We start from the raw sequence: 17,765 nt of genomic DNA on the forward strand, positions 1-17,765 counted from the left end.
GTTGAGGTTTTGCTGTGTATATATATATATATATATATATATATATATATATATATATATATATATATATATATATATATATATATATATATATATATATATATATATATATAATGAACTCTGAAAACTGGTGACTATTTTGTTCTGTTCTTTTGTGGGAGAATTGCTTTTGAAGTACGTTCTTTGTGGTAATGGAGAGAGAAAAGGTTTGGGAATTTTCTATTTTAATGGAGAGAGAGAAGATGTTTTGGAATTTTCTATATTGGTGGAGAGAGAGATGTTTTGGAATTTTCTATATTAATAGAGAGAGAGAGAGTTGTTTGGGAATTTCTATATTAATGCAGAGAGAAAATGTTTAAGAATTTTGTCAACTAATGGAGGAAGAAGATGTTTTACAGATATTTCTCAGTTAGAATGTTTGAGGAAATGTTTTAAGTGTATTTTCGTAATGGGAATTATTTGAAAAAAAAAAATTTTAAGTTTATCTTAGTAAAAATATAGGGAAAAAGATAAAAGATTCTCTTAATGTTGTACAAAAATCTGACACCATTATATTATATATATATATATATATATATATATATATATATATATATATATATATATATATATATATATATATATATATATATATATATATATATATATATTACTTCCTGAAAATATATATCAAAAGAACATAAATCAATTATTTAAAATTATTTTTAGTCTGTAAACACCTCCTCTAGTAAGGAGACAGGGTTGTGGCTTTTGACAAATAATAATAGACCATCCACTGTCATATTCACACTTGCAAAGAGTTTTAGTAGAGAGAGAGAGAGAGAGAGAGAGAGAGAGAGAGAGAGAGAGAGAGAGAGAGAGAGAGAGAGAGAAAGTCACTCCCTCCCTCCCTAAAGAACAATAGCTGAAAAGAAAACAGCTAATTTTGGCCTTTCACACAACAAGGATTGGGGATCTTGGGGGCGATTCATTGCAAAATCCTTCGCATTTCCTCCAGCCAAGTGACGAAAGGGCTTTCGAAATCCTAGTGCAATCCTTAAGTTAAAAAAAAAAAATCCTTCGACATACGAGGGAATCCTGAATGGAACTGAAAGCTGAGTTCTGTTTGGGAGATAAGGCGATTTCTGGATCGTCTTGCTTTGATGTCGTGTGTGGCAAGAGCATGTGGCTGTTTGCTGCTGCTGCCCCCCTGAGAGAGAGAGAGAGAGAGAGAGAGAGAGAGAGAGAGAGAGAGAGAGAGAGAAGGGGGACATCTGATAATTCTCAATTCATATGAGAAGATGCGACGGAAAAGCCACTTCTGTTCAGGGGTTCAACCTGGACGCGACACCTACCTCTCTCTCTCTCTCTCTCTCTCTCTCTCTCTCTCTCTCTCTCTCTCTCTCTCTCTCTCTCTCAACACTTCTCAAGTAATGACACACGCTATTGAAACACGAAGGCTCAAATCGACTTAACTTTTTTCGACCTGAAAACTCCTGTTTTAAACTCCCCGCCCCCAATCCCCTTTCCCCTGCGGATGTTAGAGAATTCCCCTTGGATGTTCCAGCTCCCCTCTGGAACGTTTTAAAATCACGCCGGCTGGATGGATGGATGCTTCCAGTCTTCCCTCCCAGAGACGCGTCACGAAGCCTTGCTCGAAATGATTCCTGAGTCACAAATTGTTGAAAGATCCACCAATTACCAGGTTTCAAGGGGACCAAACGATTGTCAGGGATGAAGGAACCTTTCTACAGAAACAAGACTTGTTGATGATGTCTGAATATACACAAATACTCACTCTTCTTCTTCTTCTTCTTCTTTTCTTCAACAGATGGGCGTGAAATCAGACGATCGGGCGTCCGGACGGAAGGCCAGGGGTCCTTGGCATTCCAAGCCGTGAAGGAGTATGACGCAGGTGTCTACAATTGCTCAGTCGTGAGTCCTCTGCTTAAGTCACCTGTCACTCAGGTAAGGCACTGTACTTTTTGAGGGTCGACTGTAATTAACATGTAATTAACTTCAGAACTGATTAAGTTTTCGTTTTTCGTGAAAAGTGGTTTCCTTTACCAGGGGGCAGAGCCCCCCAGCTAAGTAAAACGGCCTACAAGGTTAGGTTAGGTTAGGGTATCTCAGATTAGTATAGTTCCTTTGATAATACATTTCCTTAGCCAATCCCTTCCGGAACATATGACCCCGTGATGTCTCTCGTATTCGTGGAACTGTTCCACGCAGTCCATGCGGAACTGTTACTCAGAAACACCCAATGAATGTTTGTAATTTGAATGTTCCCAAGCAAGAGGGTGTCTGCATACATAATATATATATAAGACCTCTCCTCTAATACGGATTGGCACGAGAGAAACAGTCCCTCATTGGTTGCTGCAGAATTCAAACCTCATTGTATATATATAATATATATACATATATATAATTCTAATCTTTCCACAAAGGTAATTTCTTTAACAAGTCAGTGGCAGAGAAAACCTGGAGAAAAAATGTGTGTGACAAAAGAATCCGGAGTTAAAAAAAAAAAAGTATACAAAAGATGTGACGACTTCTTTTCCATTATCCAGAATCCCTGTCACCGCCATTTCAACCCCCCCTCCCCCTTATCTCCCTCCCTTCCCCTTTCCTCTTACCTTGCTACCCCTTGCTATTCCCCCCCTCCTTAAAGGGGAACAGGTGAAAAAGTGTCTTGTATAAGAAAAATAGACATAATTCAGTTGTGTCAATTCTTAATCGTTTTAATGTTTGATAACAAAGGTTTTAAAGTTTAAAAATAAAGTTTTTTTATTTTAGATAATAGTTTTTACTATTCTTAATTAAAGTTTTAAATCTATAGCACTGCATAAAAGTTTTAAATGACCCATAGCAAAGTTTTCAATTTCCAGTTTCCCCAGAGAGCTCCAGGCTCCAGGAAAGGAATACCTTGCCATTGTCACCATACACTCCAATCTTCCTTAACAATCACCCCCCTTCCTTCCAGATGTTCGAGCTATCAGTCCTCAAACCTCCCAGGGTGAACATCACCATCATACCTCAGGGGGGCCAGGTCCCCAACGGCGAGTCCATCGTCAGGATCAACTGCTCCGCCTCAGGGTTCCCCAGGCCGGAGATCTCCTGGTACAAGGACGGCAAGGCCGTGCCCCTCTCCGGCCGACACATCTTCGACACCCTGGAGATGGACAGGAACTTCACCCTGGAACAGCTGGCCATCAGAGAAATTTTATTATGGCAGAGAAATTTTAGGTTAAGTCAAGATTTGGTGGTCCTTTACCAGAGACAGCGTGAGAAATTTTGAGCTGGTCCTTTACCAGAGAAATTTTAGGTTAAGTCAAGATTTGGTGGTCCTTTACCAGAGAAATTTTAGGTTAAGTCAAGAGTCCTTTACCTTGTCAAGATTTGTTAAGGGTCCTTTACCAGAGAAATTTTAGGTTGGTCCTTTACCAGAGAAATTTTAGGTTAAGTCAAGATTTGGTGGTCCTTTACCAGAGAAATTTTAGGTTAAGTCAAGATTTGGTGGTCCTTTACCAGAGAAATTTTAGGTTAAGTTAAGATTTGGGGGTCCTTTACCAGAGAAATTTTAGGTTAAGTTAAGATTTGGTGGTCCTTTACCAGAGAAATTTTAGGTTAAGTCAAGATTTGGTGGTCCTTTACCAGAGAAATTTTAGGTTAAGTTAAGATTTGGTGGTCCTTTACCAGAGAAATTTTAGTTAAGTTAAGTTAAGATTTGGGGTCCTTTACCAGAGAAATTTTAGGTTAAGTTAAGATTTGGGGTCCTTTACCAGAGAAAATTTTACCAGAGAAATTTTAGGTTAAGTTAAGATTTGGTGGTCCTTTACCAGAGAAATTTTAGTTAAGTTAAGAGAAATTTTTTAGGTTAAGTTAAGATTTGGTGGTCCTTTACCAGAGAAAATTTTAGGTTAGATTTGGGGTCCTTTAAGATTTGTTAAGATTTGGTCCTTTACCAGAGTTAAAATTTAGGTTAAGTTAAGATTTGGTGGTCCTTTACCAGAGAAATTTTAGGTTAAGTCAAGAAAGAAATTTTAGGTTAAGTCAAGATTTGGTGGTCCTTTACCAGAAATTTTAGGTTAAGTTAAGATTTGGTGTCCTTTACCAGAAATTTTAGGTTAAGTTAAGATTTGGTGGTCAGAGAAATTTTAATTTGGGTGTCCTTTACCAGAAATTTTAGGTTAAGTTAAGATTTGGGGGTCCTTTACCAGAGAATTTTAGGTTTTAAGATTTGGGTGGTCCTTTACCAGAGAAATTTTAGGTTAAGTCAAGATTTGGTGGTCCTTTACCAGAGAAATTTTACCAGTTAAGATTTGGTGGTCCTTTACCAGAGAAATTTTAGGTTAAGTTAATGGTCCTTTACCAGAGAAATTTTAGGTTAAGTCAAGATTTAAGTCAAGATTTTTTAAGATTTGGTGGTCCTTTACCAGAGAAATTTTAGGTTAAGTCAAGATTTGGCGGTCCTTTTAGGTTAAGTCAAGATTTGGTGGTCCTTTCAGAGAAATTTTAGGTTAAGTCAAGATTTGGTGGTCCTTTACCAGAGAAATTTTAGGTTTAAGTCAAGATTTCAAGATTTGGTGGTCCTTTACCAGAGAAATTTTAGGTTAAGTCAAGATTTGGTGGTCCTTTACCAAGAAATTTTAGGTTAAGTCAAGATTTGGTGGTCCTTTACCAGAGAAATTTTTTGTTAAGATTTTAGGTTTTAAGATTTGGGGTCCTTTACCAGAGAGATTTGGGTGTCCTTTACCAGAAATTTTAGGTTAAGTTAAGATTTGGGGTCCTTTACCAGAGAAATTTTAGGTTAAGTTAAGATTTACCAGAGAAATTTTAGGTTAAGTCAAGTTCAAGATTTGGTGGTCCTTTACCAGAGAAATTTTAGGGGGTCCTTTACCAGAGAAATTTTAGGTTAAGTCAAGAAGTCCTTTACCAGAGAAATTTTAGGTTAAGTCAAGATTTGGTGGTCCTTTACCAGAGAAATTTTAGGTTAAGTTAAGATTTGGTGGTCCTTTACCAGAGAAATTTTTAGGTTTCAAGATTTGGTGGTCCTTTACCAGAGAAATTTTAGGTTTCAAGATTTGGCGGTCCTTTACCAGAGAAATTTTAGGTTAAGTTAAGATTTGGGGTCCTTTACCAGAGAAATTTTAGGTGAAGTTAACATTCGGGGGGTCCTTTACCAGAGAAACTATAAGTAAAGTTAAGATTTGGGGCCCTTTACTGGAGAAATTTTAGGTTAAGATTTGCGGTCCCTTGCTGGAAAAATTTTAGGTTAATTTAAGATTTGGTGGTCCCTTAATGGAGAAATTGTAGGTTAAGATCTAGGTTAGGTTAGGCTGGTCAGATGTAACCTAACCAAGGTCAGTCTGAGATTATCCCTGCTGACCTTTGCATTGTCATATACCTACTTGGATTTATTTTAAGTAGTTCATATACTATCTCGACTACTTCCTAGCTTGTACGGTTCTAAATGAGGGTTTGTTTGTGCAATTTACCCCTGAATAGAGCCTAGTTCAGGCTACCAGTGGCTTAGCTTAAATCACCATATGTATCAAATATATATAAGTATATATAAAAACATTATATATATATATTCATATCTTTATAGGGTATGTGTGTGTCTTCGCTGACAAAATTCACATCTTGTGCATCAGCAGGATAAAAATAAATCTCTTTCAAACACAACAGTTATTATTTTCAGTCAGTGAATAAATACAAAGAAATTGTTTCCCAGCCATCAAAGGATTAAACACTTAATCCTCAGGAGCTTAAAGTTTATTTCCAATCACATTAATTAATTAATACAAAAAAAAATTACAGCAACAAGGCTGATTCCTTGCAATCAGTGTATTGCGCTGGAGCATAGGAACGATAGTATGCGAAACCAGTAATGTGGGTCAATAAGTTTGTTTGTAATTCACCACAGGATTATATGTATGTATGTATATATATATATATATATATACTTACATGTATACACACATTTGTACCTGTTTATACATCTATGCATCTTTCTGCAAATAATTTTTCAACATTCCACGTTACCTTTCATCTTCTAGTTGCAAATCTCTCTCTCTCTCTCTTTCTCTCTCTCTCTCTCTCTCTCTCTCTCTCTCTCTCTCTCTCTCTCTCTCTCTCTCTCTCTCTCTCTCTCAGTAAAATAAAAGGTTTAGCAGACACCTCAGAAGAAACGCTTGTTATTATTCCTCTTGATTCTGCGACTGTGCAAAACCAGTGCTTGCATGCAACAATGCAGTACTTTATCCTCAAGATCTATATCAACTGACCTCAATACTTGACGAGGAAGTAGGTCATGCGTGTCTTGGGGTCGAGTAATCACGTGTGCATTGCAATTTATTGCACTTCACTGCATTTTATGGCTGAGAGATACGCAAAGGTTGATATTCGCGTTTGTCAAAGTTTGGCCTTTAATGAAAATTGGTCAAGGAGCTCTTAGGTAGTTCAGAATCCACTGTATACCAAACAAGTAGGTGTAAAACGTTCAGGAGATATAGAAGAAGGTATAGAATTCCGTATCCTGGAAGTGATTTTTTTATGTCAGTCACAATCAGGTTGGCAGATGCTACAAATATCTGGTAACGGTTCTTACTGATCATGGAGATTCTAAAACCAATCTTAACTTGTACCTAATCTAACCTGACCTAATCTAACTTGACCTAATCTGACCTAGCCTAACACACGTGGCTGTAATTCCACTAATTAGGATTCAGACTTAAATTAACAATTAGAAATTGAGGTCCAGAAAGCAGCTGTTATTCCATCATGATAGAATTATTTCAATAACAGTCTCCACTCAGTCTGAACTCAGGTTAGATTATACACACACACACACACACATATATGTGTGTGTGTGTGTGTGTGTGTGTATCATAGAGAGAGAGAGATTTTCATTAATCATTCATGTTACGAAGACTTGCTTTTAGGGCCAAAGGAACTGTGGTAGAAGAGAGCGAAAATTAACGCTTTAAAACTATATAGAATATATCAGACTTCTTTTAAGACTTATTTAAAGTCTTAAGTGAATCTGTAATGCTATAAAATATCTCTTTATATACAGACACTGAATGTACCTGGATACTAACCCATAAGGCTTCTAATCTCTTCTTACCCAGCCTATGATCTCCCAGTCTCTCCACTTGTCTAGATCACCTGAGAGCTCTTATGCTTAACATGTCACCACTTTATGGTATAAATGTTCTGACTGTTTGTGTTCCATTCACAGTCTGCTAACAGATAATCTCACCAGCTTCTCCAAATTGTTGCTCACAAATCCACGCTTCTCTTCCTCAAAAAAATGAATGGTCTGCCATTTTGTAAGTGGCCATCTTGAAATGACGTCATTTCCCTCCGCTGTTGTCGTTCTTTCACCCCTCCGTTGCCTCGTCTCATCCGAAAAGGATTCAAATGCAAAGTTATTCATAGGATTCCATTTTTTCCTCTCCCGTTCCTCCGTTGTGTGTTTTCTCGCGATGGAACGGAGGTGCGAGAGAGAGACTGAGTGATGGATTAAGCGATAAGAAAGAATCTGACCTCTTTCGGAAAGGGGTCGCGGTCATTCCTATCCGCTGACCTCTCTTTCCTTTCTTGCCTTGAGTTTGTTTCTTTTTTTTTTTGTCGCGTCTTGGGCCTGTTGAATTGGACATCTCTGGCGACCTGGAGTCTTGTTGAATTAGGCATCACTAATGTTCTATAATCCTGTTGAATTAGATATGGTCCTTTTGAATTGGACATCACAGATGACCTACAGTTCTGTTGCTGTAGGCTTCACAGCTGGCCTGTAGTCCTGTTGCTGTAAACATCACTGTTGACTTGTAGTCCTGTTGAATTTAAACATCACAGCTGACCTGTAGTCCTGTTGAATTTAGACATCACAGATGACCTGTAGTCCTGTTGCTGTAGACATCACAGCTGACCTGTAGTCCTGTTGAATTTAGACATTACAGTGACCTATAATTCTGTTTCTGTAGATTAACTGTTGACCTGTATCCCTGTTGAATTAGATTTACTGATGACATGTGCTTTTGTGAACCAATTTTTTGTCGTACCTTCAGTCAGGAACACCTTACAGAAATAATTAATTTTTGTGAAATTACTTCTCTCAGGCCTTTCTTAAACTTCCACAAACTGTTTATTTTATAAAGTTTGAGAAGAAAACGTTTGAATTCAAGTACAAAAAACTAGTTCCTAAAATTCTTCTGGTCCCCCACAGAAACCTCAGTTGATCCAAATTCTGGAAAGATTTCTGATCTTACGATCCTAAAGCCCCGTCATGGCGGCGTCTTCCCTTATGTTAATCAATGCAACCTTCCTTCCTAACCCCCAACCCCCTCTCTCCTAACCCACCCACCCCCCTCTACCCCTCATACGAAAGGTATAAATACTATTCTTCTTGTCATTAATCCTCCTGATCTCAGTAATTAACCTCAGTGGCTGTAATTAGGTCAGGGGCACAATTTTGGGAATGGGAATGGGATTATCTAATCCCATAACCCAGTTCCAATCATCTCCTCCTCTGATTGGTTGGTAATACACAGATCTTTGAGGTCTGAAGTATTTTGGTGCTTAGAATGGTTAGGTTCGTGCTTAGGGTATGTTTTTGAGTGCTTAGTTCATGTGCAATGTTTAGGTCCCAATTAAGGAGACACTGACTCTTTTGGGCCAGAAATTTTGATGTTTAGAATGTTTAGGATTGATTAGTAGTACGCTTAGTAGATGATTCGCAAATTAGTGTTTAGGACTTCATAATACACATCTCTTTTTGTGTAGGATGATGCTTAGATTGCTAAGCTTTTGTTCAGAATGCATTGATTAGGCATTGATTCTATTGTTTAGGAATTAGCAGGATATACACTTTTTTTTTTAAGAAAAGGTGTTAGAATTTTTTCTTCTTGCTTAATACTTTTTCAGATGTTTGGGAGCTTGATGCTAAAATTGATTTTCAGGATTTATTTGGTAATGGACTGATTATTCCTCTTTTTAAATTAAACAGAATTTATTATTAAGGAACATTTATTCCTCTCATCAACTTAGGAATCTTTCCATTACTCAGGCATACCTTACAAATCCTGGTCAGCCATTCAGTTTACTTTCCAGCCTCTTAATTACTCTCTTTTTATACTCGGCATTCACTTCTACATAATCTCAAGATGCAATGCAATACTACCCTAATACAATCCAGCTTGTATTTTAATTACTTATATTATTATTTATGTATTAATTTGTTAAATTATCTGTTATTCTTTTAACCCTTTCCCTTCGTCTCCCCAGGGCGTGTTCCAATGCATCGCCAAGAACCGGGCCGGAGTGGCCTCCGAGGGAGTCCTCCTGACGGTGAAGCTCTCCCCAAACATGCCCGGCGTAGCGCAGAACGTCACAGTGCTGGACAAGACTTCCAAGAGCATCCTCGTCACTTGGAGTCCTCCCACTCCCGTCGTCCTGAACAAGTACCACTCGGACGTGGGTTACGTCATCCATTACTTGGAGATTGGTAGGTGTTTCATTTATTTTCGTTGGTCCTTTCAAATGGGTGTTTTTGGTCCGATATGATGTTAGACTTGTCGTAGCCTTCTCTTTTGTTTTCGTGTCTTATTAGCTTTCACTGGTCTTGTAGTATTTACTTGGTCTACTGTTTCCTGGTCTTGTTACAAACTTTTCTTGTTTACAGTTAACTTTTTGGTGAAGGTTATAGCATAATTATTATCTGTATTGTCCTTTGCCCTTGTTCATTTTTTTTTCTTTTCCAAATTTTGGAACAATACATTTTTAAGTCTGTAAAATTTCCATTATTCAGTAATGTTTTCTTATTTAATTTCTGTATCACAGTTCTTCCCAAAGCCTTTCATACAAATGATATAAATATCTAATAATGTTTTTATCCATTAATAGTATTATTATTACTGATACTTAAAACATCCTGGGTCACCTAGTATGTACTATCAGTTTGAATCTTTAATACTTATAATTTTCAATGCCAAATTTGCCATTCAATATTTTTCCTTTATGATTATTTAACATTTAAATATAATTCCCACTTTTTAATATCAATATTTCATATGTTATACCTCAGTTAAATAATCCTAATTGATATTCCTCTCTCCCCCTCACCTCCCCTTCCCCTCCCAGCCGGGTCTGACCAAGAGAAGCAAGTGGTCACCAACAACACAAGCTTCAGGATTTCGGAACTTCGCCCCTACACCCTGTACTCCATCTATGTCCGTACCTTCACCATCGAACTGGACCAGATCCACCCACTTTTTGGGGAGCCCACGCCGTCCCTCTTGGTGCAAACGCAGCCGGATGGTGAGTTTTTTTTGTGGTCCAATAGTGTCTGTCAGTATTTTTATGTGTGTGTGTGTGTGTGCTGGCTTTGTTAGGGTTTGTCGACACTGCTGTAGAACATGTCATAAACGTGTTGTCAACTCGTTGCACACACATTGCCAACAGCGTCGATACAAATCAGCAACTTACCGGCAATCGTAGGCGTTGCTTCGTACGATTATCCAGCGTTTGCCAAAGATTCTTTCTCCACTTGCAGTTGCTGACTTGTTTTCAACCTGTTTGTGATTTGTACGCAGTAAGTTGCTGACATATGTATATGACATGTTCCACTGTGGCGTGGACGCACCCTCGGGGGGATATCTCGAGAACGGGCGAGTGAATCTGGATGAATGTGGGCGAAGATATTCATTGGGTGACTTCTCCAGGTTATAAATCTCATTGACGGAAACAGTTACCTGCAGTCTGTGGGTAACTGTGCTATTCTCTCTACTAAATTTAGTGGGGTCTGGGAAGGGTGAAGCCCCCCCTTCCTCTCCCTCCCTTCTGGGGTAAGACACTTTATCCTAGGTTAGGTTAAGTTGGGCGAGATTAGAAGGTATGTTGATTAAGATACATTTTTATGTATCTTAGTTTCTTCCTTTGGAGTTGTTACTTGTTTTACGTTCGCCCTTTTCTCACGTGTTCCCTCACTTACAGTTTCTATATTTTCCCCTCATTGAACTTTTTCCCCCTCATCAATTCTGGCCAGCTTATCCTCGTTCCCCTTTATATATGTATACATATTCCCTCTTTTCCTTCGTCTATTATACGTCCATTTTCTCAATTCCTTCCCCTCATTCTTTTCTCCTGCTTTCCTTTTTCCGTTCCGCCCTCATGAGTTCACCTCACGTGTTCCCCTTCCGTTAGTTTCCCCTCATTCGTTTCCCCTTCCGTTCCTTGACAGCCGTTTCTGAACAAGTTTGTAGTCTGGATTTTAAACTCTTGTCAGTCATCAAAAGGTGTGAGATTGTCTCTGTGGTCAATTGGCGATTCAGTTTCTCAATTCGGTTGGTTGAATCAGTTTCCCTATTCAGTTGGCTGGTTTAGTTTCTCAGTTCAGTTGGTCGATTCAGTTTCTCAGTTCAGTTGGTGATTCAGTTTCTCAGTTCAGTTGGGTGATTCAGTTTCTCAGTTCAGTTGGGCGATTCAGTTTCTCAATTCAGTTGGTCGATTCAATTTTGCAATTCCATTGGTTGATTCATTTTCCCAATCCAGTTGCTCGGTTCACTTTCCCAATTCAGTTGGTCGGTTCATTTTCTCAATTCAGTTGGTTGATTCAGTTTCTCAGTTCAGTTGGTCGATTCATTTCGCAGTTCAGTTAGTTGATTAATTTTCCCAATTCAGTTGGTCGATTCATTTTCTCAATTCAGTTGGTCGATTCATTTTCTCAATTCAGTTGGTCGATTCATTTTCTCGATTCAGTTGGTCGATTCAGTTTCTCAATTCAGTTGGTCGATTCATTTTCTCAATTCAGTTGGTCAATTCATTTTCGCAATTCCATTGGTCAATTCATTTTCTCTGCTCAGTTGGTCGATTCATGTTCGCAGTTCCGTTGGTTGATTCATTTTCTAAATTCAGTAGGTCGATTCAGTTTCTCAGTTCAGCTGATTCATTTCCGCAATTCCGTTGGTCGATTCAGTCTCCCAATTCAGTTGGTCAATTCAGTTTCCCAAATCAGTTTCTCAGTTCAGTTGGTCGATTCAATTTCTCAATTCAGTTGGTCGATTTAGTTTCTCAGTTCAGTAGGTCGGTTTAGTTTCTCAGTTCAGTTGGTCGGTTCATTTTCCCAATTCAGTTGGTCAATTCTTCATGTTTATTCATCTTTCCCTCGTTTATTCCCTCACCTGTCACTTATCATTTCCCGCCCCTCTCACGTTCCTTACTGCATTATCTCTCCCCCTTCTACCTTCTTCCCCTTCCCTCATTTTTTCAGTTCCTCTTTTCCAGTTTCGATTCGTAGGAAGAACCAGAAATCATAGAGTTAGAACTGATGGTTGGAGATAATGATGGGAACTCTCTCTCTCTCTCTCTCTCTCTCTCTCTCTCTCTCTCTCTCTCTTCTCTCTCTCTCTCTTCTTCTTCTTCTTCTTCTTCTTCACTTGTCGGGTTTTTTGGTGAGGTTAAATATAGCCATTCAGTCTTGTTTAGATGTGAATATTAGGACATTTAATAATAATAATAATAATAATAATAATAATAATAATAATTATAATGAAAAGAACATTAATAATAATAATAATAATAATAATAATAATAATAATAATAATAATAATAATAATAATTCGACCAACATGTTGCAATATAGTTTGACTGTTAGGGTCCCCCTATGCCATTGGCAACGAGTCACAATGGGACCCGAGAGAGGAAAATTCAAAAGCATCAGGGAACAACAAAGGCAGAAAGAAACTTCCAAAGCTTGGCAGGAGGGACAGAAGCTGTCTTGTTTATCTAAACCAAAAAGCGTCTGAGTCGAGAGAGAGAGAGAGAGAGTAGGAGTTGAATCTAATACCTCACATTTTTGCCTTCAGGAATCACATTTAACAGCTAGTTAAGGCTGTTGCAGTGCCTAGGAATAGTGTAGGAATGTATTCCAAGTTGGCATTGCCCAGGGGTCAGGTCCTTGACAGATGGCTCAAGGAATAGTGTAGGAATGTATTCCAACCTGGCATTGCCCAGGGGTCAGGCCCTTGACAGACAAATCAAGGAATAGTGTAGGAATGTATTCCAAATTGGCATTACCCAGGGGTCAGGTCCTTGACAGACAAATCAAGGAATAGTTTAGGAATGTATTCCAAGGTGACATTACCCAGGGGTCAGGTCCTCGACAGGCGGCTCAAGGAATAGTTTAGGAAAATGTATTCCAAGCTGGCATTACCCAGGATTCATTCTTAGGAAGGTCGTTTTAAGGGGCTGTGGTACAGGTTTAAGAATGCAGGTCAGTATGACCACACCACCTGTCAAAATACAACTGAAAGTGGCTTATTAAGACTTGATGAACTGACCAAGACATGAATCAAGAAAATGAACATTAGGTTCCCTTAAGTGCCAATAAATAATAAAGTATGACGTAAATCCTTTAAGGAAACATTTAATAAAGAATGAAGTCCACTGATGAATGGCCGAGTGGCGTATGATTCTTCTCCAGGGGGCGAAAAGACAAAGGGAACTGGATACATTCCACAGAAAACCCCTTTATTCAGTGGAGGAGAAACCATTTGAGAGAATAATGAAGGGTAAGACAGGGGGAAAAATGTTTCAGAGGCGGTTGTAATAACGCTCATAAATAATGTCGAGGAATGTATAAAGGGGAGAGAGAGAGAGAGAGAGAGAGAGAGAGAAGAGAGAGAGAGAGAGAGAGAGGAGAGAGAGAGATTTTCTTCTTTCTCGAAAAGGGGTGAAGATTAATACATAACTATATTTGAAGGTTTCTTGTAATACTTATTACTTTTGTACCTGTTACCCTTGTCGTGTAATATCCCGTCAGATTCTGCATTGTGCTTTTTGTATCTTCGTGTATGTAGTTTATAATCACATGCATCACATTTGATGTGGGGTTTATAGGGTTACATTTTTGTATTGCTTCTCATTGAATGCAGGTTGCATTCTTGTATTGTTTCTCGTTAATGTCTAGTTGGGAATTGCAATTTTTTTTTTTTACTCCCATGAACAGTCCATTGGTCCCACTAGTTGTCCCACCTCGAGTTTTGCGCTTCCAGTTTTGCCAACACAATTCAAAGCTATCATGCCTTCATCTGGACCTCCAAAAGTCCTTTTAGAAGGTAAATCGTTTTGGTAGGATTTTTGTCATTCATTTGCATAAAGTTGGTCCCAACGATGTACAATGTTGTAGAGCAAAGGAAGATTAGTAGACAGACATGAGAAGGTAGCTGATTGGAAACCTCGTCACTTAACTGCTTCACTGTGTAGGAAGTTGAGTATATCTAGCTACCATCCTTGTATTTAAAAATTCAAGTACAAGGTTTGTCAGAATGTCTGACCCACAGTGTATTTAGAATCAGAGTGAAAACTTTGAGGCACAAATGATTGCCTGTTGCTGAAGTTGAAAAAACACCTAATGCCAAGTCAAGACCCCCAATTCACCTAAAAAGAAGGGTTTATTAATTTTAGGCTGTCAAGCTAACCACTGGGACACCTGAGGCCATTCAGTGCCCAAGACAGTGAAAAAGAGTTGGAGTGGTTGGATGGCAAAGTAAAGAGATCCAGAAAAGGATGGGGATGTAAAGATGGAACTGGGAGAAAACCCCACAGATACACTAAGAAATAATTGTGAGGTTTGACAGCAAGACTGACGAGAGGAACTGGGAGGAATGGGGTTAAAGTAGAAGGCTAAAAAGTGGGTGCACTACCCTACCCTGGGGAATAGAAGAATGAAAATTCAGGTGACGAGTCTTCATTTGCAGTTGGAAATGGCAAAGATATCAGTTATCATCTCCAGGTTGGGATATTGGTCACAACTCAAGGTCTCTTAAGATATAAGCCATGTACTCTAGTCAATGAATCAGCCATTATCCAAAGCCCTGATTGTTATCCCTCAAAACCCAGTGCTGTCACTTAGGACATCCCTCGTGGCCCAAGATCTGTGGGCTAGATATCACCTAAGGTCTTTGCCCCAGAATCAGTCCAAGATATTTGTAAATTAAGGGTATCTAGACACCATTTATGATCCATAATCATGGGTAAAGATATGAGCCATGATCTAATGATTGGTTTTCATTGGTTGTCTCCAGGAGGGCTGATAATCATGATTTATAGTTCTGGTTCAGATATTTTATCATAGTCTTGTGGCTGACTGTTCGAGGTATCAGTGATAATCCAAGAGTCTCTACTGGGATCATTTATGACCCAGATCTGCAGCTGAGATATTGCAGCAACCTATTGTTCTTTGGACTAATGTTTGTGACTGTAGATGTTCAGTCAAGATCTTCAAGATAGCAGTCATCGTCCAGTGCTTGTTTAAAACAATGGCTTTGATTTGGAGGTGCGCGGCTAAAATATCGTTTGTGACATAGATTTTTCATTTCGTGTGGCTGTCTTGAAGCTGGTTTTCAGTGGGATTGAGTATTGATGCCAGGTCCACATTAAAAGTATCTGTCATACTACATTGTCTTATGAAAAAATACTTCCTTGTCCAGTAGTCAGTTCGAGTTCAAAGTCTTTGAGTAAAATGACATTTTGGATTCAAGCTCTGAGGTCTTCAGTTAATGTACTAGTCTTGACAGGAGGTCTCCAGTGGTGATTCTTAGTCATTTATTGAAATGTTATTGACCCGTTGTAAATTTGATGGCTTGCCGCCAAGATACTAACTGTGTTCTGAAGTCTTCGTTCAAGTTTTCCTTCAAGACCCAATGGCTATGGTTAGAATGTCAGTTGTGATTTGTAAGTCTTCCTTTGTACTAGCTTAAATTGTTCAGGTTGACACAGTGGCACACTCCCTCATATACAGAACCAATTAGAGAGGTGTAAACTCCCACAAACCACGTTTGGGCTGAATAACAAATCTGAACGCACCAGTGATGTTGTGTGTATAAGAATGTATTTTTGTTTCATTTATGTTTCAGGGTTTAAAGTCTGGGCACAAATGTCATGTTTATATATGCATATAGCTTTCCTGCTTATAACTTTTTCATTCTGAGTTCAGTAGAGCATCACCGCAAAGAGATGTAATTTTGTTTCGAGCACAAGAGTGACAAAAGAAAGTCAGTAGTTTTCTCGACTGTACATCATGAAAAAACTTTCCATTTATTTTTCAGTGCCAACTAAGTTACCGGATGTAAGGCTAACAGCCCTGTCACCCACTGTTCTGAGAGTTCAATGGGAGCTCCTTACGCAGGAGCAGGCCCGGGGCCCGGTGACCCACCAGATGGTAGAGTGGCGCAGGAATGGTGCTTCGGACAACAGTTTCGTTGAAGTCAGTCCGGAAGACAATGTTTACGACATAAAAGGTATATGATAGTCACGAGATTGTGTGCCCCTTTGAACCCTGCTTAGTAAAAATATATATATATATATAATTCTATGGCCCCACCCACCTTCCCCCACCTAGCATTGCATATTGTTGTTGCACCCACCCCTCCCCTCCCCCCCACCCTTCCCCGTCACTGTCCCGGGCAGTTTGTAGTTGACTGAGTTGCGTGCCTGGGCCGCAGTGTTTGGTGTGCGAGTAGAGTAGTGCCACCAGTGTAGACTAGCTCGTGTTTTCAGAGTGCTTAGTTCATTGCTTCTTAAATAATCTTCTCAGCTTTGCTTGTAACAGGAGTAGTGGATAGAGGTGTGATGTCCGGAGACGTGCGCGGACAGTCACGTCTCCCCGAGCCGTGAGGTCGTAGATACTGCTTGTGGGATTGCTCCGTTGCCTGTGCTTCTGAATCATACTCAGTGTTATCTATTCCTTTCTTTCTCCAAAACTAGTATTCCCATCTTGCCTGGCCAAGCAACTTGGTCCTCGCCATCTTGCTGAGTTAGGCTAGATGGACGATGTGAGCGAAGGGGTAATCATCCATTTATTTGTTGCTGTCAGGGAAAGTTTAGTTGCAACCCAGATTTGCGTTCTCCTTGAAATTAGCTCGCAGTCAAACGCAGCTGTGGCTAGACGTGTCCACCTACCCTTCCGTATCCTGCGTCCCCATTCCACGGTGCTTCATCCCACAGATCACGGCCGTCCCGCAGATAACAGCTTCAGAGTTCAACCCTCGTGAGGTGTTAATGCATCCCCTGTCACTCGGGAGTATAAATCGGATCCTGAGATTGGTGGTTTTGATGCCTGAAAAAGCTGCTTCCGTGTCCTTGGTCATCTAGGCACTTCAGGTCCAAATTTGCTTTTGCCTTGCGTAACTTGCCCGGCCAGTGTGAAAAGCGGCACATTTTTTACAGGCCGGAAAATGCAACCTGTTGTATCATGGCCATTTTTGTCTCTCACATGCTTTATCTCTTTGAATGCTGAATGGCCTAACTGGTCCCATAGTTGGGCCTTGTCCTTGAATACTTTGATGAATATCATTTCAGGCTGATCATTATTATCTTTTGTTTTTCGTGTTTTTACTTTTTTTAAAGCTTGCAGGGGTCATTCTTGAATTTCCCAAATCTGGAAATTGACAGATAGTCAGTCATTCTGGGAGTCCATTTTGATTCAGTTGATGCTTACAGTATTCTCACTTATATTTGTGTGTTTTGTGAAGTGTTTGTGGCTGTGTCTGCATCTGTGTGTATACACTAAACTGCTTTCATTCAAGGAAATTACCGTCTTTTGACTAGATGATGACATTTACTGTATTGCTGAATGCTTATACCACCACGGGAGACTTTTTGTAAGTTCTAACCAATTATTGTTTGATCTGTGAGCTTTCGTACAGAATACAAGTCTTGCAAATACCATTTTACCAAGCTTAGGTAAACTGTGGCTCATGTACCACCCTTAAAAAGTA

General features: G+C 39.2%; 1 protein-coding gene across 1 annotated transcript in view; it reads left to right on the forward strand.

Annotated features, from left to right (window-relative positions):
- Window positions 1–17,765, forward strand: part of LOC136856242 (protogenin B-like) — a 125,985-nt gene that overhangs the window by 86,444 nt on the left and 21,776 nt on the right. Inside the window, 5 exon segments of the mRNA XM_067133933.1 lie at window positions 1,811–1,947; window positions 2,966–3,244; window positions 9,274–9,493; window positions 10,129–10,305; window positions 16,095–16,286. Of these exon segments, the coding sequence (XP_066990034.1) occupies window positions 1,811–1,947; window positions 2,966–3,244; window positions 9,274–9,493; window positions 10,129–10,305; window positions 16,095–16,286 (1,005 nt within the window).

Source organism: Macrobrachium rosenbergii, chromosome 35, assembly GCF_040412425.1.
Source record: "Macrobrachium rosenbergii isolate ZJJX-2024 chromosome 35, ASM4041242v1, whole genome shotgun sequence".
Lineage (NCBI taxonomy): Eukaryota > Metazoa > Arthropoda > Malacostraca > Decapoda > Palaemonidae > Macrobrachium > Macrobrachium rosenbergii.